This window comes from Medicago sativa, chromosome 8 (genome assembly GCF_051527215.1).
Source record: "Medicago sativa cultivar Bolivia chromosome 8, Bolivia_mono, whole genome shotgun sequence".
Lineage (NCBI taxonomy): Eukaryota > Viridiplantae > Streptophyta > Magnoliopsida > Fabales > Fabaceae > Medicago > Medicago sativa.
Genome location: NC_140756.1, coordinates 41,079,604 through 41,105,479, shown reverse-complemented (window position 1 = coordinate 41,105,479; position 25,876 = coordinate 41,079,604). Strand labels below are relative to the sequence as shown.

The 25,876-nt window shown below is 36.9% G+C and overlaps 2 protein-coding genes and 1 pseudogene across 3 annotated transcripts; 1 reads left to right on the top strand and 2 right to left on the bottom strand.

Annotated features, from left to right (window-relative positions):
- Window positions 1-11,787: 11,787 nt before the first annotated feature.
- On the top strand, window positions 11,788-14,014 carry LOC146899144 (uncharacterized; annotated as a pseudogene).
- Window positions 14,015-16,567: 2,553 nt separating this feature from the next.
- Window positions 16,568-17,095, bottom strand: LOC146899143 (uncharacterized). The gene has a single exon (XM_085736697.1). The coding sequence runs from the start codon at window positions 17,093-17,095 to the stop codon at window positions 16,568-16,570; it is 528 nt and encodes a 175-aa protein (XP_085592823.1).
- Window positions 17,096-21,805: 4,710 nt separating this feature from the next.
- Window positions 21,806-24,986, bottom strand: LOC146899142 (trifunctional UDP-glucose 4,6-dehydratase/UDP-4-keto-6-deoxy-D-glucose 3,5-epimerase/UDP-4-keto-L-rhamnose-reductase RHM1). 2 transcript variants are annotated; one of them, XM_085738300.1, is made up of 3 exons: window positions 24,943-24,986; window positions 22,748-24,321; window positions 21,806-22,651 (listed from the first exon to the last, which is right to left on the bottom strand). In XM_085738300.1, the coding sequence occupies exons 2-3, from the start codon at window positions 24,308-24,310 to the stop codon at window positions 22,208-22,210; spliced, it is 2,007 nt and encodes a 668-aa protein (XP_085594426.1). In that variant the 5' UTR covers window positions 24,311-24,321; window positions 24,943-24,986; the 3' UTR covers window positions 21,806-22,207. The 2 variants fall into 2 exon arrangements, with proteins under 2 accessions (XP_085594426.1, XP_085594425.1); XM_085738299.1 differs by having other exon boundaries at window positions 24,886-24,965.
- Between the last annotated feature and the right edge of the window lie 890 nt (window positions 24,987-25,876).

Genomic DNA, 25,876 nt, shown 5'->3' with positions numbered 1-25,876 from the left:
TGCTCATTCAGAACCAATGATGATGTAACTTTATAATTATGGTCCTGTACACTTGAACAAATATTAGCTAGTCCAATTTACAATTTTTAATACCTTGTTATCATCAAAACCCTTTAAGGTTCATTGTTAAACACATTTTGTTCCAACAATCTCCCCCTTTTTGATGATGACAAACAAAAGTATTTAAAATTGATCAATTGTTGTTAATCTAATTAACAAGTTGACTTTGGGGTTCTGAGGTTTGTAAGCTCAGAATCTGAGGTTTGTAAGCTCAAACTCCCCCTGAGTCTAATAGTCTTTAAGGTGAGGTTTGTAAGCTCCCCCTAAGTTCTATCCAGGTTAATTAAATTCATTTTTCGCGCAATAATATTATCAGAGCTTAAAAACAAAATTGAATCATTGAAAGAATTAACTTATAGATAAGAAGAATGGTTCAATTAATTTTACTTGAATTTTGATACTCCTTCGTTCGTTCATAGCTTATACCAATAAGGTAAAAAAAATGATAGAAGGTTTTCAAAAATTTCAAATGCCATTAATGGGGCTCAGAGCCTTCAAATGCCATTAATGGGGCTCAGAGCCTTTAAATACTTGTCACATATACTCCCCCTTTTGTCATTATCAAAAAAAATTAAAATAAATTTAAGCATAAAAGACAAAAAGATATGAGAAAAACTCAAACAGGAGAGAGTATAAAAGAAAGTGAACTAAATAAGTCAGAGCAAAATATATGAACATGTATATCAATTGTCAGAAGCAGCTAAACAGTCAGAATCAGTAAGCATTCAGAAGCAAGAGAAATAAGACAAGATGGTTTCAGAAGCAAGGACTAAGAAATTTTAAAACAGACAACAAACAAAGAAAAACACAAGGGTGTGCAACTAAGGGTTGGTTTGTTGTTGTTTCTTCATCTCTTCCATTTCTTCAATCTTCTTCTTCAACAGTTCTTCAAGTTGTTGTTGCCTCTGAAGAAGAGCTTGTTCCCTTTCTCTAGCTTCTTGCTGCTGCTGTGCCATCTGTTTCTTCAGAAGCTTACACAGCCTTGCTTCTCTGGTCAAGTAATCCGTTTCAAAGAAGAAAGGCTGGTTTGCCAGGAGCAGTGTAGAACTTCTTACTCTAAGACTCTGATTCACTTGCTCCATTAGCCTTCTGACTGAAGCTTGCTTGACTCTGATGCATTTGGCCTTGATTTCTTCAATAACCCCAGCTGCCCGGTTTTGAAGAGATGCCCAGGAGTCTTCATATGCACCTGTGAGATCAATTGTCCTTCTTTGATCCACCAGATTATGCATCTGACTCAAGATTGTGAGAAGCTCAGAATTAATATATCCAGATTCCAGGATGTTTGTGGGTGGATGATCAAGGGTTTCAAGATCAGAATCACTGATTTCTAAATCTTGAATGGGGTTAGGAATTGGAAAGGTAAGGTGTGTTTGTGTGTTTGAAGACGAAGGCTGGTCAGAATCAATGTGTGTGGTGGAGGTTGAGTCTTGAACATTGACTTGAGAGATGTCAACATCCATGGGAGTTGGTTCTGGAGAGTGTTCAGGTAAAGGTTGAAATTCAGTTTCAGTTGGTGGTTGTTGTAGTGAAGTTGTTGTTTGATTGTTGAGTTGGGGGTCAATGATGGCTATTGGTGATTGTGGGGGTGTTGTGGGTTTTTGTGGTTCAGGTGTTTGTTGATGGGGGTTTTCTGAAACAACATTTTCAGAAGCAGCTGCTTCTGGAGTTGCTTCAGAGGCCTTTTCTGAGGTAGACTCAACATTTTCTGGAGGAATCATGTTGAGAGGTTGAATGTTAAGAGGTTGAGGGTGAAGGCGAAAAATAGTATCAATGACTCTTTCTCTCTGCTCAGCCAGTTCAGCCAACTTCTCATTAATTATGTGACCAACTGGTTCATAAGTAGTTGACTGAAAGGGCTTATCGTTGGTTTTGGTTGATGTTGATTGGCTTTTTACTGGTTTTCGAAACAGTTGAGCTAAGGGTATATCATCATCAGAATCATCAGAGTCTGATAATGATTTGGATGCGGAATCTGATGATATATTAATTACCTTCTCTGGTTCAGGATCAGAATCCTCTTGAGCAAACTCACTGGTCATCTGCAACATTTTCTTGGCTTCTGAGACTACAGACTCTTGTAGCTCAGCAGCAATTTCCAAGACTTTTTCAGCTGCTGCCTTCTTCTCTTGTAACTCCTTTAACTCCAAATCAGAAGCATCTTGAGCTGTAGAGGTGATATGAGGAAAATCCTTGGTCCTCCTCAAGGCTGGCTTCCTCTTCCTCTTTGGTATAGCAGGTTGATCAAGAGAAATGCCAACATCCATGATCAACCTGGAATCCATGTCTTCAATGGCTTCTTCAATAGAAGGTACTGATGAACTACCAATTTTGAGCTTGTCAGTAGAAACTTTTGCCTTTTTAGCAGGTTGTTCAACCTCTAGATATTGCTCTGCAGTTATCTTCCTTTTTGACTTTCTGCCTCTGGCTCGTGGCAGAGCACCACCATACATTTCCTCTGGAATATCTTCCAATCTGATTCTCTCATTGGTTGCCTCAAAATGTTCCTTGATATAGTACATCTGCACTTCAATGGGATCCTTCTTGCAGATGGGTGGAAAGTCCTTCATAAGATCAGACTTAACAAATGATTCACTTAAATCAGTTTGAAGTTTGGTGACTTCACTGATTAGCTTCATATTCAAGAGAGTATGAGCATTAATGAATTTTCCAGTTTTTGTGTCAAGTAGCTGATCTGTGAAGCCTTGAGATTGACTGAGACTGTCCAAGATACCTCCTTGATAGAATATCTCTGAGAGGAGTCTTCCATAAGGAACCAAGGGTTTATCCAGTAGCTGACTCTGTTTCAAACACTCTACCAAGTACTTGAACATGTATTTGGGCACATTCACCTTTTCCTTCTTGATGAAGTGCTGGAGAAGGACCTTCTGAGCTAGATTTGGTTTCACACAGTCACCACTTGGAAACAGGTTCTCATTCTGAATCTTCAGAAGCATCTTAGTTTCCATGCTCAATTCAGCATATTTCTTCTCCTTCTCAGAATTGTATATCACCAAGTTGGCTTGCTTTTTCCAAATGCGTTTTTCAGCAGCATCTGAAAGATCAATTCCAGAGTAGTATCCAGAGGCTGCAGCCTTGAGAACATACTCTATGTGCCATTGTGCAAGTCTTACTGGAATACCACAGATGCTGGACCTGATTTCATCTTCAACAAATGGCGCAAGACCCATTTCTTCTCTTGTTTTCCCTTCTAATTCAGGATACATTAGCACCATCTGACTTTCCTCAGCTAAGGATGCCGCTTTGTTGTAGAATTTTGCTCTTACCCAGAAGTGTCTAACCAGAGCTTCATATGTTGGTCCATTCAACATTTTGAAATAATCCATGAGTCCTTGCTCTTCATAGTAGCTTCTGATTGAACACCTATGAAAATTCAGAGAATCAAAGTCCACTGGATTCTCTATCTGAACCTGCAAATCCCATTCTTCCAATTTCATGCTTCTTCCTCTGTAGTCATATTCAGGGACCATTCGTGAAGTAGATACTGAATCTTCTCGTTGCGAGCTTGATGATGCCATTTGATGATTGACGAAGACTTGAAGAAGATGAAGATTTTAGGGTTCTAAGGTTGAGAGAATGCGCTTACTTCGCAAGAGGTTTGAGAGCAAATGTGTTTGTTGTGAGTGAGTAGTGTGTGAATTGACAAAGTGTTAAAAGTAAAACGATTGTAATTCAAAAGAGACAAACAAACATAACATTAATGACAAAATTGGGGGCGCGTGAAAAGTACTTTCAAAGCTTTTAAATCATCATTGCCCTTTTAGTTATACACCAACACATACAGGCCACGTAAGAAGTTCACAGAGTAACTACCAAGTTAGTGGGCCAAAAGTTACTTTTTAAAAGGTAACTTCCAACGTTTCCACTAATTCAACTATTCAGAAGCAATAAATCCAGCTTCTGGACTTCAGATGCTGACGTCATCATCAGAAGCGAGTTTTCCTCAGAACCTCAATAAAGAGCTTCTGATGGACTACTGCTTCTGAACTAACTTCAGAACCTAAAATCCTATTCAGGAGCAAGCAAGCATTTAATCAGATACAAAGTGCATGTTCAAATTTTTCTTTATAAAATCAAATCTTTCAACAGTTAAAGGCTTAGTAAATATATCAGCCCATTGATTTTCAGTATCAATGAATTGTATATCTAAAATTCCTTTTTGAACATAATCTCTGATAAAATGGTGTTTGATTTCAATGTGCTTCGCTCTTGAATGCAAAATTGGATTTTTAGACAAACAAATAGCAGCAGTATTATCACAATAAATGGGAATACTGTTAGCAGTTATCTGATAATCTTCCAACTGATGTTTCATCCAAAGTAGTTGTGTACAACAACTTGCAGCTGAAATGTATTCTGCTTCTGCTGTAGACATAGCAATAGTTGTTTGTCTTTTGCTAGCCCAGGATATAAGATTATCACCCAGAAATTGACAATTGCCACTGGTTGACTTTCTTTCAATCCTATCACCAGCATAATCAGCATCACAGAATCCAATTAGCTTATAATCTAAGGATTTCCTATAAAGGAGTCCAAGATTGGTTGTTCCTTTCAAATACCTGAAGATTCTCTTGACAGCAGTCATATGAGATTCTCTAGGATCTGATTGGAATCTTGCACACAAGCATACACTGAATAAAATATCTGGCCTAGATGCAGTGAGGTATAACAAAGAACCAATCATACCTCTATACAGCTTCTGATCTACTTTAGTTCCTTCATCTTCTTTGCTCAGGTTGCACGTAGGATGCATTGGAGTGTTCATCACTTTACAATCTTCAAGTTTGAACTTCTTCAGAAGCTCCTTTGTGTACTTTGATTGATGAACATAGACTCCATCTTTGCATTGATTGATTTGAATGCCAAGGAAGAACTTCAGCTCTCCCATCATGCTCATTTCAAATTCATCCTGCATTAACTCAGAAAATTCCTTGCAAAGAGATGCATTAGTAGAACCAAATATTATATCATCAACATATATTTGCACAACAAGAGTATCTTTCCCAAGGGTCCTTCTGAAGAGTGTAGTGTCAACCTGTCCTCTCTTAAAATCATTTTTGATTAAGAAATTACTTAGTCTATCATACCAAGCTCTGGGAGCTTGTTTCAAGCCATATAGTGATTTCTTCAATTTAAAAACATGGTCAGGATATTTAATATCCTCAAATCCAGGAGGTTGCTTAACATACACTTCTTCTTCTATGACACCATTGAGAAATGCACTCTTGACATCCATCTGATATAATATTATGCCATGATTAACTGCATAGGAAAGAAGTAACCTGATTGCTTCCAATCTTGCAACTGGAGCAAACGTTTCAGTGTAATCAATGCCTTCTTGTTGACTATACCCTTGTGCAACAAGTCTGGCTTTGTTTCTTGTTACTTCACCTTGCTCATTCAGCTTGTTTCTGAATACCCATTTTGTTCCAATAATGTTCTTGTGCTGAGGTTTGGGTACCAGATCCCACACATCATTTCTTTGAAATTGATTCAACTCTTCTTGCATAGCTAGGATCCATCCATCATCTGAAAGTGCTTCATCAACTGTTGTAGGTTCAATCATTGAGATTAGTCCAATCATTGACTCTTCTTGTCTGAAATGTGATCTTGTTCTTCTTGGACTATCTTTGTTTCCAATGATTAGCTCTTCAGGATGTGAAGACTTGTGTTTGATTGTGTTTCTGGGAGGATCTTCTTGATGTGAGTCATCTTGTGCTTCATCAGAAGCAGCTTCATCTTGTGCTTCTGATGTGGGTTCAGCTTCTGGACTATCTTCAGACTCAGCTATCTGATCAGGTTCTGGAGTAGCTTCAGGAACCTGTATCTCTGCAAAACTTTCACCTTGCTTTGAAGTTTTATCTTCAAGCTCTTTGTCATCAAATTTAACGTGCATAGATTCTTCAACACAGAGTGTTTCTGAATTATACACCCTGTATGCCTTTGACCTTTCAGAGTAACCTAAAAAGATTCCTCTTTGGGCCTTGGCATCAAATTTCTTTAGGTAGAGCTTGTTGTTCAGAATGTAACATGTACATCCAAATTGATGAAAGTAAGAGATATTGGGTTTTCTTCCTTTAAAGAGTTCATATGCTGTTTTTTTTCCAAAATAGGTCTAATATAGATCCTGTTTTGAACATAGCATGCTGTATTCACTGCTTCTGCCCAAAAATGTTTTGGTAAATTGTTTTCATGAATCATGGTTCTGGCCATTTCTTGTAAAGTTCTATTCTTTCTCTCTACAACCCCATTTTGTTGTGGTGTTCTAGGAGAAGAGAATTCATGGAAAATTCCATGTTTTTCACAAAAAGTTTCAAATGGCTCATTTTCAAATTCTCCACCATGATCACTTCTGACTTTCAAAATTTTTGATTCTTTTTCAGATTGAATTTGAGTGCAGAAGCTACTGAATACATCACACGCAACATCTTTACTCTTTATGAATTTCACCCAAGTCCATCTGCTGTAATCATCAACAATGACTAATCCATATCTACTTCCATATAAGGATGCAGTACTTACTGGTCCAAATAAATCAATATGGAGTAATTCTAAAGGTCTTGAGGTTGAAACAATATCTTTTGTTTTAAAAGATGATTTCACAATTTTCCCTCTCTGACATGCACCACAGAGTGCATCTGAATAATAGTCAATGTCTGGTAGCCCTTTCACAAGTTGTAACTTACTAAGCTTAGAGATTAACCTCCAGTTAGCATGTCCCAACCTTCTGTGCCGCATCCATTTCTTATCATTCACTGATAGTAGGCACATCACCTTCTGATCAGCCAGTTCAGAAAAATTGATTTTATAGACATTGTCAACTCTCTTTCCTTTGAACACAATGGATTTGTCTTCCTTGTTGATTACTGTACAGTTGGGTTTTTCAAAAAGCACATCATAACCATTATCACAAAATTGACTAATGCTCAAAAGGTTATGTTCAAGACCATCTACCAACCATACATTATTAATTGAGGTAGAGGAGTTACCAATAGTTCCTGTACCTATGATCTTGCCTGACTGGTTGCCTCCAAATTTCACATTTCCTCCCTCTTTCATTGTTAGGCTGAGGAACATGGACTTGTCTCCTGTCATGTGTCTTGAGCAACCACTGTCTAGGTACCATGATCTTTGCTTTGGCACTGCTCTTAGACATACCTGCATCATTGACATTTTTAGATTTAGGTACCCATTGTTCTATGGGTCCTGGAAGGTTAGTACTTAAGGCTTTACTCTTCACTTCTTGTACCTTGTGCTGTGAGTTGGGTTGCTTCTGATTAACCATCACCTTAGGTTTTGGTACTTCAGAAGCAGTAACTGTCTTCTTCTGAAACTTAGACTTCAGAACCCCAGATTTTGGTTTCACCAGACTCTGAGGAATAGGTTCTGATCTTTTCAGGATCCTAACCTTTGAAGTTTTGGAATCAGATTTGATCATAGCCTTTGACTTAGAGTTCTTTGGCTTTGAAGTAATCTTAGCCTTAGAACTAGAAGCTTCAGGTTCTGATTGAACAACAGTTTCCAACTCAGCCCCTTCTGGTACAAAGAATGTTTTCAGACCTTCCTTGATGCATTCACAACAAGACTTTAGATTGGTTTTCTCCAGTTTCACTTCTGGAAAACCAATTCCTCTGCCATTGTTCTTGTAAATGCTATAAATCATAGAAGCCACTCTGCTTCTGTCAATGCCAGATATAATAAAATCTTCAAGAGCAATTTCATGGTTACTTAAAGGTTTTTCATTACACTTTTCTTGTAGCTTCTGACATAAGAACCTGAGCTGATCTTCATATGTTTTACACATGAAGTCAAAGCCCCTAAGTCCTTGTTCAGAAGCTTTCAGATCCAATAAAGTTGATTTTTGCTGTTGTACCAAATCAGCATATTTTTCTTTTAAATCCTTCAACTCATTGGTTCTTACTTCAAAATGTGTAAGAAGTTCTTTAAGTGACTCAACAAGTTCATCTCTGGGAATTTTGGAATATACCTCGTTTTCATCTTCTGAGTCTGAATCTGACCCAGCTTCTGAAGTTGCTGTTGCTACCAACCCAACAGCTACCTTTGCATCTTCATCAGCTTCCTCTTTATCAGATCCAGATTCACTACCCAAATCATCCCAGGTTGCCATTAAACTCTGCTTAATCTGCTTCTTGAATTTGCTTGGTTTGAATGTAGACCTCTTTGACTTGTCCTTTGACTTTTCTCTTTGAAGATCAGGGCATTCAGCAATGAAGTGTCCAGGCTTCTTACAGTTGAAGCATCCCTTCTGATCTTCTTTCCTTGAGCTTCTGGAGTTACCCCTTCTGGAGAGAAACTTTCTGTTCTTCTTGGCCAGATATTGAAGTCTGTTTGAGAGCATGGCCATTTCTGCAGCATCTGGTTCAGAGTCTGAACTTGACTGTTCTTCCTCTTCAGATTCAACCACTTTGAGAGCTTTTGATGACTTGCCTTTGGATGGAAGAGCTATTGATTTACTCTTCTTAGTAGACTCATGTTCATTAAGACTTAACTCATGAACTTTGAGAGAACTAACAAGATCTTCGACACTTAAAGTGTTTAAATCTTTAGCTTCCTCAATGGCAGTCACTTTTGGTCTCCATCTGGCAGGTAAGCTTCTGAGAATCTTGCTTACATGATCAGAAGCAACATAGCTCTTCTTTAGAATCTGTAGACCAGAAACTAAGGTTTGAAACCTTGAGTACATCTCCTCAATAGTTTCATCATCCTTCATTTTGAATAACTCATACTGATGTACAAGCAGGAGAGCCTTTGCTTCTTTGACCTTCTTGCTCCCTTCATAATTTGAACAGAGAGAAGCAAACATAGCTTTAGCAGTGGATTTGTCACTCATCTTCATGTATTCTGCTTTGGGTATGGCAGTGACAAGAGCTCCTCTGATAATATGATGCTTCTTGTAAAGTTTCCTCAGTTCTGGAGTATGTTTCTTTCTATCCACAGCAGCTCCTTCTTCATCAAGGACTAAATCACCAACACCATCTTCCAGAATATCCCATAATTCTTCATCTAGGCTCATGATGTAACTGTAAAAGTTGGTCTTCCACCAAGAGAACTCTTCAGCATCTCCATTGAACTTTGGAACTTTTCCAATACTGGTTTTCTTACTATCACTATAATCATGTGAGACATGTTTATAGCTAGTATCACCAGGACCAGTAGGAGTAGGAGTAGACATGTTTTTCTCAGATCTTTGACTGTTGCACGGTTAAGTGTTACACAACAGACCAAGGCTCTAGATACCAATTGAAGGTGAGAAAAACACAAGAAGGGGGGTTGAATTGTGTTTTAGAAAAATTCTTCGTTTCTCCTAAAAACTGAACACACTGATCAGAAGCTAAGCGAGACAGCTTCTGAAGTGATAATCAGAATCTAAATGCAGCGGAATAAAACAGAGAGAGGGAGAGAAGAAGAACGACACAAAGCAATTATACTGGTTCCTTCCACAATCCGGAAGTAGTCCAGTCCCCCTTGCACTTCCAAGGAGATTTCACTATGAGTAATATCTGATTACAAATGCTCAAGCACACAAGCAAGAGACTTCCAATGCTCAAGCACACAAGCAAGAGACTTCCTTTGCTCAAGAACACAATCAAGAGACTTCCTGCTCAAGCACAACTGCAAGAGACTTCCTAACTAAACAAAATTACACAGAAAATTGTTTAAGGTTGAACACTTGATATACAATCAGAGGTGCTCACAATACAAATCAGATACAGACTCAATGGACTTAAGAATTTCTAAGATATGACTTTGAGACACAGAAATTCTAAGTGAATGCAGAACAATTTCAGCAGAGGTTTGGTACTTGTGAAAATCTTGTGAGTCTTTCGTTCAGCGTTCTTGCATTACCAATTCTCTAGGTCTTCACTCCTTTATATAGAGGTGTGAGAGAGACGTTGTGAAATTGCCAGCACACCAAAGAGTCGTTGTTGAAGCTTGATCTTTCACCAATAATCTTTTGCCTGATTTGGCTGTTGTCCTATGAAGAACAAATTTGAAATCCATTCCTTATCCAAAGGAACATCTATGCAGGCGAAACCGTATTCTGGAGCTGTTTTCTTGTCCTGTAGCGCGGACACAAAACAGAGTAGTGGAGAACGTGGTTGTACAATTCGTACAAAGTACAATGTCAACGCTTTCGTCCAAATTGCAAACACACGCCTTCAAACACCTTTGAAATGACCGTTGCAAACTCCACTAATCCTTTGTTTGTGTTTTCGAATCCAATAGACAGCTTTTGCATTGATAATTCTTCAATTCTTGATTCTTTGCAAATCCAGTTGATATTCAGCTTCTGGTGAAATGGCTTCTGATGAGGCAGCTTCTGATGATGCAGCTTCTGATGATATGACTTCTGCAGCTTCTGATGACGCAGCTTCTGATGATGTGGCTTCTGGACCTCTTGTCTTCAGAAGCACTATTCTTCAGGAGCAGCTTACTTCAGGAGCGCTATTTCTTCAGGAGCAGCTTGACTTCAGGAGCGCTTTTTCTCTTCAGTAGCAAGTTGCCTTCAGGAGCGTCCAAGCTTCAAATTTTTGTTGTTTCCATAGCTCTTTATTTGCTCATTCAGAACCAATGATGATGTAACTTTATAATTATGGTCCTGTACACTTGAACAAATATTAGCTAGTCCAATTTACAATTTTTAATACCTTGTTATCATCAAAACCCTTTAAGGTTCATTGTTAAACACATTTTGTTCCAACACACTTTACTTTTAATGCAATGCATTTTGCATTTCCTTTAAATTTATGCGTTTAAACTTTTACCCTTTCCTTTAATTTTATCTTTCTTTCACTTACAATCTCGAACCTGTCGAGAGACAGTGCCTTTTTTACTCTGAAACTCGTCCTGCTCTCTAAGTAACCTGAGTGCATTTCGTGGCGTTTTTCAAACCGTTTTCGATCAAAACCTTTGCACAACATGTCCTGAGATTTCTAGTTCGTTCTCGCTTGTAATAATCAGAACTAGCCCGTAGTTTGCGAAAAACACCAGTAAACAAATTGGCACACCCGGCGGGACCCTGTTTGTCCAATTGATTTTCAAAAACTTTTTCATAAAAACTGTTTTTCAAAACTTTTTTCAAAACCCATCTCCTTGAGAGATTCGTTTTTAGAATTGCGTTACTATTTTCGGGTAACTTTCTTGCTAAAAACACCAAATTCTTTGTGTATGCATTTGAGAAGTGGTAAATCTATGGCTCGTGCCAGTTCATCCTTTTCACAACCGTCTTCACAAGCACAATCTTTACAAGCGACTACTCCTTTGGGAGATTTAAATGTGTCGACCACCGTGGGGGAAACCATGGCTATGCTAGTTTCGACGGAAACGCGGGAGTAACTGCTCCCTCAACAGTTTTGACGTCCTCTCCAATGACACGACCATAAGTGGGAACCTTTGTGCCCCCGTTCACTGCAGGTGTTCCTTTGACTACCAGTGTCCCAAGTTCTCCTTTAGTCAGGTCTAGGCTTGATGATCGAAACACAAATGTGAAGAACCTTCCTAGGGAACAACCATATGGTATGCCAACTTCGATGATGGAAAATATGCATAATAGTGTGTCCGCATTTGCAGACCAAGCAAATCCGTTCACACCACAACGTACATAGTCCCTCAAGTTCTAGCATTTTTGGTCGAAATACTCTACCAGTCTTAACAACTGATTCGATGAATTTGTTAAGACAACAAATGGATGAGAGTAATTACGAAATGGTTAATTTGTTGACCCAACAAACTGGTACACTGTTTAACCCTTTGATACGGGACATATACCAGAGTTACCAAGCTCTAACCACACAAATGTGGAAGATAGCAGACTTCTTTGCTCCTCCGTAACCTGTTTACCAACCGATTCCAAATCCAAAACCAACAACCGTTGTTGTTGATCGAACCAATGGTTTAGAGGCCACAACCTGTGCCTCAACCCCAACCTGTCGAACCAGTGATTCAAGGTAAACCTGAAGTGGTATTAGTGGATTGAAATCATGATGCCGATGAAGTTGCTAGGAATGTCCAACAACAAAACATAGGAGCACATAACAATATAGCCAATTTGGTCGAGAATATAATGATTCAAAATGGTTTAAATATTGGCCTACATAGGCCAAACTTTGTTTCTCCTTTGTCGGAATTGGTATTACAGTCTAAACTTCCTAGGGGTTACAAAATTCCTAAGTTCACCAAGTTTGCAGGTAATACCAGTGAGTCCACTGTCGAACATATCGCACGATATTTGACAAAGGCAGGAGATCTAGCAAATGATGAGAATTTGAGGTTGAAATACTTTCTAAATTCTCTAACAAAGAATGCCTTCTCGTGGTTTACTACTCTTACACCACATTCGATCCAAAATTGGACTCAATTAGAGAGGTTATTCCATGAACAATTCTACTTGGGCCAATCTAAGATAAGTCTAAAGGAATTGACGAGTGTTAAGAGAAATCACACTGAATCCATTAATGATTATCTCAATAGATTCAGATTGTTAAAGGCAAGATGTTTCACTCAAGTGAATGAACATGAGTTAGTCGAAATGGCCGCTGGTGGCCTAAATTATTCCATTAGGAAGAAACCAGACACTCAACACTTGAGAGATATGACCCAGTTGGCCGATAGAGTTCGACATGTCGAAAGACTAAGGGCTGAAAAAGCTATAACCCAGAAATATCACAAAAGAGAAAAGGTTGCTTATATTGAATCAAATGAAAGGAACCAAGAATTCGACATAGCTTTTGGCAATGTCAAAACAAAGGAGGTTGACATTGCTGAACTAAGACCAGGGCCCTCTTATACGTGTAAATCGTTAAGGCCCTCAGATGGGAATAATCATGTCGAACCAAGCAATGAAAGATATGTTCCTAAAACATATACGTTCGACGTAATCAAATGCGAAGAGATTTATGATCTCCTAGTTGCTGATGGTCAAGTGGTAGCACCTAGGGATTTAAACATCCCACCACTAAAGCAACATAAGAAAAGAGTTTTTTGCAAATACCATAATTATTTGGGACATGACACCTCACGATGTTCCCTTTTCAGGGATTTGGTTTAGAAAGGTCTCAATGAAGGCAGGTTGAAGTTTGGAGACAAGCCAAAACCTCTAATGCAAGTAGACTCTGATCCTTTGAAAGATGCGAGTATGATGTACACTGACATTGCAGGCTGCAATATGATTGAAGCAATTGTTGATGCTGTCGAAGGTTTGTCTGTCAAAACAGAAGTTGAAACAGGAGCTGATGTTGCAGAATGTCAAATGGTGAATATCACCAAAGATGCAGGATACATCGAAGAGACTACCTTAGAGCCTCAGTTCGACGAGAAATCAAAGGCAGCCTATCCTACCACTGAAGAAGAACTGATTGACTTCCTCAATCGATGCAGACTGAAGAATTATGAGGTAATGCTTTGCCCTAGATGTAGTGTTGTATTTGAAAAAGAGGCAACTAAAGGCCTTGAAAGTTATATCCCAAAACCTAAGAAAAGAGGGAAATGGTCTGGTGATCATAGACGTAATTTTTCCTTTACCAAGAGTTATATTCCTTTCATCAATAACTCTTTGACCACCAATTAAGTCGATAAAAGTGGTCAAGGAAAAGCTTTTGTTCCTTATGCACCTGGTCAAAAATGGGTTCAATCGACCCATAAGAATGTGCATCATGGAAAAAACAATGTTGTGAAAGGAAGCACCAGTATTACTGATAACAAAAATGGTACTACCTTTGAATCAAAAAAGTATGCTTACAACAACAATTACAAGGGAAAGAACCCCATGACAAGGACTCAATGGAGAAGGTACCATAGGTCCAAAAAAGGCGTTGCCGCAAGCCTTGAAGACAAATTTATTGACCCAAATGATAGTCAAAGAATGGTTGAATCAGGAAGAAGACCAGCGGAAGAAAATTGTCTCTTCCCTTAGTAAAAGAGGATTCTGATTAAGATGATGAATTGGATTCAGGGTTTATGAATTCAGAACCGAACTTCGACGTCATATGCAATGTGGTTTCCATTATGCCAGCTGAATATGATATGGTGTCTGAAGTCGAGGATTCCGAGGAAGAGTTCGATCCCAAGGAAATGGAGGAATACAAACCCATGTGCTACTTTGTAACACATAATGACTTTGGAGATGAACAGAAAGCCATATTTGAAAAGCCTGATGATTTGATGAAGAATCATCTTAAACCTTTGTTCATCAGAGCCATAGTGGATGAGATTGGTATCAACAAAGTGTTGGTCGACGATGTTGCTGCTGTCAATTTGATGCCTCAATCCTTACTCAAAAGGATTGGTAAGACCGACAAAGATTTGAAGCCTCATAATGTAATTTTGTCAAATTATGAAGGAAAAGGCTGGTCATTCCCTTGGTGCTCTCCAAGTGAGTCTAACGGTGGGAACTGTGGTCAGACAAACTCTGTTCATGGTAGTCCCGTCGAAAGCTAACTTCAACTTGTTGTTAGGAAGAGAATGGATTCTTGGGATAGGTGTTGTTCTCTCATCCATGCATCAAAGAGTTTCAATTTGGAGAGATGATGGTGCAGTCGAAAACATTAAGGCTGACCAAAGCTATTTTCTTGTTGAAGAGAATCATATTACAAGAAAGACTTTTGACAAAAGTCTAGCAAATATCGCTCCATGTTCATCTGCAAAATCTGTTGGCACTAATCAAGTAGAAGCAAGTTTTGTAAGACTCCATCCAACTCATGGTTTCATGTGGGAAAGGGAGACTCTCAACACATATCCTAATATGGAGAATTTAGATTCCCTAGCCTTAGGAAATGATGAGAATGATCATCACATCTAAGCAAAATGCTTAGAGCAAAATCATGGTTGTTTAGCCGAAGCTGGAGTTTAAGAAGGCCTAAGTGGCTGACAGTTAACAAAAAATGGTTAAGAAACCATTAGTGAAGATACTATCGAAATGCTTAGTTTGAAACTTTGGTCAATTGGCCATAAATGTGATTGTATCTATGATAAGGAATTTGTATGGTTCCTAAGTGAAAACCAAATGGTAAAATTTGGCATTAGTTGCCTTTGATATTCAAAAGTTTTGGGTAGAAGCCAAAAGGAGTGGTCGGAGCTAAAATAGATGTGATTCCTGTTTAGTACCTCTTTTGACAGGTTTGTCAATAACAAAAGTAAGGGAAGGAGTTGTATTTATTAAGGTTTTCGTTACAAATTTTGTTTTATTTGCAAAGTGTCTTTTGTTGCAAATAATTATTATTGAAAATCTTTGCCATTTACAATTTGTCAAAGGGATGAGTTTCTTTTGATAAATATGTCGAAATAAAGGGTAGTTATTAGCGGTTATGTCTAACGGTTTCTGTATAGGCAGTTATGTAGTATAAATAAGAGTTTTTGATAAGAAAAACGAGTCACAATTCGCATACACACAAAACTTACACACTCAAACTATCCGCACTATAGGAGAAACGAGTAAACACGTTGCAAATGTATGAATCCGTGTAACACTTTACATTCATTTATGCAATTTAAGTTTACCCTTTAAATTCCGTGTAACACTCTACTTATCACTTTATTACTTGGTAAACGATTTGGTAAACTTGCCATATCCGACCATCACCCATATCCGGTAATGTCAACCACTTATCTTCAAGCGTAATCCCACTTCTACTTGTTGGAGGGTGTAAACCATCCAAGATAATTTTAAAACGCTCCTCGGTACCAAATATCATCAAATAATCACTCTTATGTTTTTTCAACTCATGAATAAGTGCATAACGAACCAATACACGACGAACCAATACACGACGAACCAACACCCCTCCAACTCAGAGAATAATTTGTGTCTTTTGTATTTGTGTTCATTGACAATTATGCTCCTCCCAAAACTTCCTTGTATCTCACCTAATTATTTAGCCAACATTTTGTTAATTTCATCCCAACATGATGCCAAATCTTCCACACTACTCCTCAAACAACTTTTCAACTTTCCAAGAGTCGATTCAAAAATGTTGGTGGTTCTACACCCTAGATGCAAGAATTTATCCGTCTATGCGCTCACAAATTGCTTCTTAACGGGAAAAACTGTGGTTTCAACATATTCAACGAACTTTGGAAATGGTTCGCAACCCTCTTTGAATTTCAACAATGCACTTGCATATGAATCCTTCGTAGGAGAGTTAACCACCTCTCTCCAAACCCTCAATATTTTCTTAACAAGATCACAATTCTTCTCCTCATTCGCTTCCTTCACTTCTTTCTCAACAACTTTTGCATCTGTAGGCTTTGCTTTGACTCTACAATCCGTATTGCATCTCCGTCTTGTCACCTCTTTGCCCCGTGCGCCATCTAGTCCGTGCATTGTACACTTGCTTGATGATTGTCACACTTTCTTTGTTTTTTTCCTTCAAATCCGTGAGAATATTCCTAGGCGCCGCCAAGCTCTTTGTCATATCGATAACTCTTTTCTTCTCCTCCGCTTTTAGTCGACCCCTAAGAAGGTGGCCGACTAACTTTGACGCCAACTCATGGTTGTGAATTCCACAAAGCATTGCAATCCACCAATCTTGTGTATCCTTGAGCCCATACCTTCAAGGTTCAGTTTCTTCCTCGTCTTAGGTGGCTTATATTCACCACTCCTTTCACATTGCATCGTCAAGTATGGCCTTTTTAAACAAGATTTATCTATAGAAATAGTGAATCCGGCCTTTGCCGCTTGTCGATGAACCCAACCAAGTAAACCTTGTCGCTCTCTCCATCTTTCATTTATTGTAAAAAATGAGTTGGTATCTAATTCAATACCACGGACACCGGTACGTACCGATTTAGGTTTTTCTTCAATGTGACCGGTAGGTACCGCTTTAGGTTTTTCTTCAATGTGACCAATGTGAGCTTGAAAGGGAGTTTTGACTTTCAACTTCACATTTACAGTTGGTTTGACATCGCCGGAAGCTACGCTGGAACCTACACCAATGCCGAAAGCTTCAATTTTGGCCGGTTTCGGTTCAACACCATCATCTGCCTCATTTTCAACCATATCACCCTATGTCTATTGAATAACAAAATAACAAGGAAAAAATAAATAAATAACTTGTGCAACAAGCTAAGAAAGGAAAAAAAGTGGCGTAAAATTTCAAAAACTGAGCATTACTTCTGCGTGACTTAAGCCACGCTAAGGAGTTACTCTTGCGTGAGTCAAGCTACGCAGACTTGACAACTGCTTAAGTAACTCACGCTAGCCCTTGCGTTTTCTTCAAAAAAAATGATGAACCAATAAAAAAAACCAGCAAAAACGAATGAGAATCCGTGATACATTACCTGATATTTGATGCTTGATGAACGTAAAAACTTGCTTCCTGACGATTTGCAATGATTTTGAATAAAGATTCTGACCCAAAAAATTGCACTTTTTGGGTTTTTGGAGGTGGAGGGAAAGAAAATGGTGCTTAGAAAATGGACTGCTGGGTTTTAAACAAAAACAGTAATATGTGTGAGTTAACTCACATTGAATGACTTAACTCACGCAGGGGCAATTATGTCTTTTCAGTTGGGAGTGAGCAAAAACAGTTGGGAGAAGAGCATAATTCGTTTTAAAATAGCAACACAAATTAACGAAATTGATTTTTGGACTTTTTTCTTATCATACACACATTTTAATTCCATAAACTTCTATTTTTTTACACACTTTTTCTTTTCAATAAATTTAATATGTTATATTTCTCTCATAAGTCATAACAAACAATTGTTGGTTACATTCTTCAACAAATTCCTATTTTTTCTTTTGTTGGCATTCATACTCTTTTATTTTACACTTAAATAATTTAACAATATTACCCATCTTATTTATAGAAATTCAACTCAACAATTATTATTATTATTTTTTTGGTTACAACTCAACAATTTTATTCGGAACAAAAGTTTGGATGTTGTTTTGTAAAAATCAATATGATCAAATCGGATTTCGAATCACTTTCTCAAAACCGAACCAAATCGCAAAAGTAAATATTAATACTTATTTATTCTTTTATTAGTATTATATATTGCATTATTATGTTGATTGTTGATTTTTAATCTTATATAGCACTAATTTAATCTATATTATTATTACTTCATAAGTTTAAAAAATAATCAATAATTTTCATACTGTAATTTTAATTTTTTTAATATGTTTTGCACCAAACCTGTTATTTTATCGTGTTTATGTAATAGTAATATTAATAAAAAAATTACATTATTCAACAAAAAGTAAATAAGCAAAAAAAATATTTTGCATTTTGGATATCCAAAAACCGTTCCAAAATAAACCAAATATATTTAGATTAGATTGGTTCGGAATTTTTTAGAATAGTCATCGAAACCAAACCGAATGATTTTTATTTTAGATTGGATGATTTTTTGCCTCAAAACCAGTACAAACTGCAACGCGAACACCCTAGTAATAATTATGCATTGGTGAATGGTACCTTTTTTTTTTTGACAAAAGGTGAATGGTAACTTAATCTCATGTGATTCGATTCACATCGGTGTATTTTTTTTCGCTTGTTTATTGCACACTTGTGCTTGAAATGAGTTTATTAATATATTTTTTGTGCTATTTCAGGAAAAAATAAATTAATATCGTGTATAGCGTGAGGCCTCGTGAGGCTCGCGGATGTAAATTAAATAAGCCTCGCGTGCTTGGCGTGGTACTTGTAAGATGAATAAGAAAATCCTTCTTTTTCCGAAGGAATGAATAAGATAATCCTCATAGTTTACAAACTTTGGATTTGGAATAAATTATTTAATAAAATATTTGTTAAAAATCTCATTTGTACAAAATATGATATGATATAAACATGTATTTATAAGTGACTCCACTTATAAATCACTCTCTCGGTCTCAGTTTAAACGATCTAATTTAAATTGTGTACTATTCACATAACATACTATGATCATACTTTTTATTCATATAGAAGGACAAATTGTAGCATATAAGATGTTGGATTTGTCTCGATAAAATTTACAAAGTATGAAACTTTCATGATTTTTTCTAATAGATTATTAGAGATATTTAAGATCAAAATTGTACATTAATATGCGTGATTGAGTCTATTATGTCACATAATATGAGACGGATGAAGTAATTTTGTAAGACGAGTTTCAAACTCTAGAAGTATTACTAGCGGTGAGATGTGTTGAGATCCTCTTAATTTCTTTGAAAACTGGCATATTTAAAGTATTGGTTATGGAAACTAAAAAAAGAAAGTTCAAGTGAAAAATGTCACTTTTTAAACTTTTTTTGGAATTGACCGCCCAACATCTAATGTAATTATTACTATATTTGATTCTTTAATTAGTGTTGTAAGAGCCCTGGTTAGCATTTTTCTTAAAGTTTTGGTGTATTAATACATATCTCAACTTTGAAATTAGTGTATATATGTAACATTTATTCACTCTAAAACAAAACAGTGAATGAGTAAGGGTGGAAATGAGCTAGGTCGGGATTTCTAAGACTTAAGTCTGACCTATTTAAAAAATTATAGGTTTGAGTCTGACCTATTACCCGTCATAGACTCATTTCTAAGGCATGAACTGACATTATTAAAGGTCCAATGAAGCCTGAAAGCCTATTTAAAAGTCTATTTTACACTAAGGTCTAGCAACACCTATAAACCTACTATTAAATAGGCCAAAACTTATGAAAGCCTAAATAACGAAATCTTACGAAGGTATAATCACCCCAATATACCTGCTACTAAATAACCAAATCATTTGAAGACTTGAGTTTATGAAGAAAAAAACTTAAACAATATAATAATGGAAGATACATTATATATAAAAAGCTTAATAGGCCGGCCTGGCGGATTTAATATGCTTTTTTGTAAGCCTTAGCCTGACCTATTTAACTAAATAGACTTTATAAAAAGCTTGAGCCTGCCCTTTTTATTAAACGAGCTGAGCCAAACAAGACTTTAAATAGGCTAGACCGTAGGTCCCTGTCGGACGACCTCGTCTGTTTCCACCCCTATGAATGAGTTTAAAAACTATAAAAATAAGCAGCTCCGGTGCGTTTGAAAAATGAATAGCATACTATCCCTCTATTTTGATCACAAAAATTTGGTGTAGTTAAGGGTCATTAATATTTTTTCTTTATGAGCTTCTTTTGATATCTAATTCAACTAATTTCATAACTTAACTGTTTACATGTATGTATATTAGTATACATTACTTCATAAAAAAATATTGGTATACATTTCGATTTATCAATGAAATTATTTAAAATATTTTCATTTTTAAATCATTTTAAATTAAGTCTAATAAATCTTATCAAATACTTAATTACATTTTTGAAGATAACAAATAATAATATTTTTTTTAAGAAGCTAAAATGAGATTAAATTATCAAAGAGCCGAATCCCCCACAAGGAGTGCCAGGAAGACAAGGCTAGAGTCAAATGATTACAATGTCAACAATAAAACAAAACAAACAAACAAACAAGAGAAAGGAATGAATGTACATACTAAGTAATAGCCTCCAAGCACATAATTAGGTTAAGCCACCAAGAATGATAATCGAAAGCAAAAGTAACAAATTTCGCTTGTGCCAAGGAATGCTCCTTGTGCTTGAAAATTCACTATTTCTTTCGTTTCAAATTACCCAAGCGCAAGCGAGCCATAAGAGATTCTCTGCTGATCTATGGTGTTTGGAAGATCCTCTTAAATGTTCAAGCTTAATAAGGTGATCAAACATGTGAAATGGATTCACCATGTTGTAACCTAACCAATGCGAAACGAGAGACCAGATTGTTCCAAAGAAATTACAAGGCATGAATAAATGATTAATATCCTCAATATAGCCACCCACACAAAGTTGCTGATTATTTTGAAGAATACCCCCCACGATAAGTTCTCACAAGTAGAAATGTGATTCTGGATAAGTCGCCAAGCAAAGAGACTTGGGAGGCTGTGTATCAACCACGGAAATATCCTTGGACCCCACCAAGCAATCCTCAATATACCCAACCACGTGTCCGCCACGTGGCGGGATGACCTGGTCCCACCATATTAACGAGGACTCAAGAACGACCAAATGAGCTTAACGAGCGGCCCCTTTATCCACCAACCCGGAGTCTTTAGGCCCAACTCCACTCGAATTCAATCCCTACCCCAGATGACGGTAAAGAGGGGAGCGTACAATAGAGCATTCCAGTTCTTTCTAGGGTCCCCCTATAAATATAGGAGGATGCTGCAGGAATACGGAGGACCTAAACAGATTACCATTTGCTCTGATCCTAGCAAGGCATTTCACTATTAGGTTGAAACTATTGTACTTCGTTCAAGTACACAAGCGTCCACCCATTGTTATTTGTATTCGCTTGTTAGAATAGATTAGGGTTGGATCCACTATGCAACATTCATTGGTTGTGTTATCCGTTCGGGTTGAACCACGTGGATTGACTAGGTAAGTCAAACTAGATTTTTGTGTATTTTTTTTACCTTATAACTTGCTACAAGACACCAACTAATTTTTATGAAGGTGTCTTTTAGCAAGTTATAACTAAAAAGTTAATAATCACACCTTGAGGTGTGGATTGCTAAAAAACACATTCATGAGTGTCTTCTGGCAAAACTAATTTATTAATTAACTATTGATATTGCTCACTTTATGCTCTAAAGTCTAAAGTGATTTGTTCACTTTAAAAGAGCCGGATCCATAAAGAAACACATGCCTTATGTTTAACATCCAAATACAGATATGAAATTAACATTTCTTTTAGTTTAAGAAAAATAAATAATTTCTCTTATTACAAGATCTTCACTATGATGTATTACAGATAAATATCCAAGTACATCTCAATAATAACGTCAAATTATAAAACATCTCTTATTTCAATTTTTCATTCTAGATGAGCAATAAAAGAATACAAGCCTTACAAAGATTAAAAAAAGGTTGCTCATCACAAGCTTTCTTACAAGACATCTATCTTAGGCTGCAAGTACCAGACAACACTAAGAAATTGAAATTAATAATTATGGAAAATTACCTAATAATAATGCAATTGTAATACTAGCCACACTCTACACAGTAACTGAGTGGAACTAACGGTGGATGATGTGTTATCTATGTAGCTCGAACACATTTACCTCCATATCTAAAACACAAATCTGTTTATTTCTTCTTGTTTGGCACGAAGACATACTTGATAAGTGATTCTTTGATGGAAAGCAATTCTGGGAATTCTTTCTTTAATTTGGCACCATCCATCTCATTGTTGCTTCGAGCAGCGACAATCACCTTGGCTTGCTCTTCAAGAGTGAAATTCTGCCACTTGAAACTGGGGTCAATGTAATCCCTATACATCTCAAGGATCTCATTGTGGCTCACAGCACCAGGGTTAGTGAAGTTCCAGATTCCACTCAAGTTTCTCTTTGCCATCTCGATTGAAATAGGTAGAAGTTCATCCAATACTGTCATGCTGTTTGGAATGTTGACAACTTTGTTATAACGAGAAATCTTTGTGATGAAGTTGCGTGGGTTGCTCAGATCAGATGAAATCGGCATACGAACCCTAAGGGTGCATACATTGTCATATTCTCTCAAGAGTTCCTCAACCTGATCAAAATTCAATTAAAAGTTACTGTTTGAAAAAAATTCATAATGCAAAGGTGATAAATCATAAATAAGATCGTTCTATTTAAGGAAACTTACCATAGCTTTAGTTTTGGAATAGAAAGATCCCATGAAATTGGGCTTGTCTTCCTCCTTGAAACCAATGCCGGAGCCTTCTGGATGTGCTGCATCGTACTCAAATATGCAGCCAGTAGCATAATTTATCATCAAGATCCCGTGCTCTCTGCACACATCAGCCAATGTTAAAGTGCCAGCAACATTAGCGCGGATGGTTTCTGTTTTATGAGTTTCGCACCAATCAACATTGGGTCTTCCGGTGACACCTGCAGCATTAAAAACATGGGTTGGCTTCACATTCTGAATATCAGAAATGAGTGATGCACGATCTTCTAGACGACCCTTTGCGTATTCATATGGAATTCCTTGCTTTTCACACAATTTCCCCAGCAAACCTCCAATCCACCCTGTCCTACCAAACAGCAAGAACTTCAAAGGATGTTTCTGCGGAGTGGCAGTGTTCTTGGTTGATGGGACCACCATACGAGTATTAGATGAATTGACTGATGCGGGATTTTCGCCTTCGGATCCTTCAAAATGTCTCTCCATTCCACCAGGCATCATCAACATCCTCGGATGAGGAAGCAATGCACCACTGACATCCCCCCACCAATCAGGATTTTTGGTATACCATTCTATGGTTTTCTTCAGTCCTTCATCCCATGTGGTCCTCTCAGCCCAACCAAGGTTTTTCAGCTTCTGATCATCGAGAAAGTATCTCTGGTCATTAAACGGTCTGTTCTCAACAAATTTAATGTTAGCTTCTGGATCCATCGAGAAAAGCCTGCATATATCCTTGGCTACATCGATAACTCCCCTTTCCTTCTTTGTCCCGATATTGTAAACATGGCCAACCTCTCCCTTGTGAAGAACAACTTCAAATGCCTCAGCAACATCTTCGCAATACAAATAACTCCTCACATTAGAACCATCCCCATGAATCGGAAGAGTCTTTCCTTGCATAGCCAAAAGGATGAACTTTGGAATCAACTTCTCGGGAAACTGATTTGGCCCATAAACATTGTTTCCACGTGTTGTGATAACAGGTAACCCGTATGACCTACCATATGCCATGACAAGCATTTCCGCTCCTGCTTTTGTTGCAGAGTACGGGTTTGTGGGAAGAAGTTGAGAAGCCTCATGGTTTCCAACAATAGCATCTTCATCGGTCTCCCCATAGACCTCATCAGTACTGACATGAATGAACCTTCTGATCTGGCCAGTAACCTTGCAGGCTTCTAATAAGACATGAGTTCCATATATGTTGTTCTTGGTGAACTCAAAACTATTACCAAATGAGTTGTCGACATGAGTTTGAGCAGCAAAGTGCATTATCGTGTCAATCGACTCGGTAATAAGCAAGTAGTTGACAAGATCAGCACTACCGATATCCCCCTTGACAAACTTAAAGTTGGGAGATGATTTCGAAGGAAGGAGATTCTTTAAATTAGAACAATAATCTAGTTTATCAAGCACAACAATTTTGTACTCGGGATGGCTTCGGACAAGCCGGTTGGCAACATGAGATGCAATAAATCCAGCTGCCCCGGTAATGAGGATATTCTTCGGTGTATACGAAGCCATGTCAGGCTTACCTATGTTCAATAAAAATCACAATCAAACACGAATCACAATATATATATATATATATATATATCATCAATCAATTAAAACCACAAACATAATCATACTATAGCAGCAACACTAAGAAGCAATCAAAGCGCAATGACTAGGCATATTTGAATCTAATTGGAGGAGTTACCAAGAGATCTTAATTTCAAACCTTTACCCTACGAGCGCTACGCTACGAAAGCGAAGGTAAAACATTACAATAATACACAAGATTACATTATTAAAAATTCAACCCCAAATCAGAGAATTACACAGCGTCCATAAAATCACATATTAAAGCATAAGTAAAAGAAGCTTATAATATAATAATTAAGTGAACACAGATCTAATTTATAAAGTAGAAAAGCATGTATGAAATGCTGACGTGGTGATCATGAATCGGTATCACAAATCATGTAATAGATCCGTAAAAAAGAAGCAATACACAGATCACAAAAAAACAAGAAAAACGTAAATGAGGCAAATCAGGATCATAACAGACACATATGATGGAAAGTGAAAAGGAAAAAGAGTGTTGAAAAACTTACAAAATGGTAATGAATGAGATAGAGAGAGAGAGATTTGGGTGTGAGTGAGTCTCCTACCTTGAAGAAGAAAAGAAAATGGTGAAGCTATGAAATCGTATAATGTATATATGTAGAAAAAACGAGACAAATAAGGGGAACCAGGGGATGGTGTAAATTACATAAACACCCTCGCACTTTCACTCAATTACGCCTCTCTGTCCGTATCGGGTATTTATTGATTTTGTGATTCATTACCGGTGGATTTAATAATGATTACTACCACGTACGTCCCTAATTATGAGAGTTTCTTGAAAAAATAACAAAAATTTAAAAAATTGAAAGTGGTAAAAGATTTGTTTGTAATTGTTCTCGTAAGTTTAGGTCAGTTGGTATGGACAATGCATCCGGGATTCGAACTCCGGCCACCACAAAAAAAGATTTGTTTGTAATTGTTATTGTTTTTACAATTTTATCTTTTAAAAGAGAGTTAGTATATGTTTTTAATATAATATTTAATGTTGATTGAAGAAAAAATATAAAGCAAGTATTTAATGTTAAGAAAAAAATATAAAATAAATATGGGTGTATTGATAAAGAATTAATTAATATACTTAAAAATACTAAAGAAATTTTATAAAAAAAGACAAAATATTTTTAAAAGGATTTTATATTTAAGGACGGAGGTAGTAATATTATTTATGGACTTGTGTATTAATTTGCACCATACTTAGTGTCATAGGATTTGATGACATGCCATCGATTATTGAGAATGGGATGATGGAAAATTAGGCTACCTATGATTGCTTTCTTAATTTTTCTTTTTCAAATATTTGTGTAATTTTTTATTTTAGTTTTTGCGAGATAGTTTGACTACAATTCATTAAAAAAAAAACCAAAAGATTATTACTTACTCTTATTAGTGGGCGTGTGTATACAATTTATAATTTGGAAAAGAAAAATGTTAACTAGTGCCCCGGGTATTAGTTAAGAACCTTAAATGGTAAATTTTTAT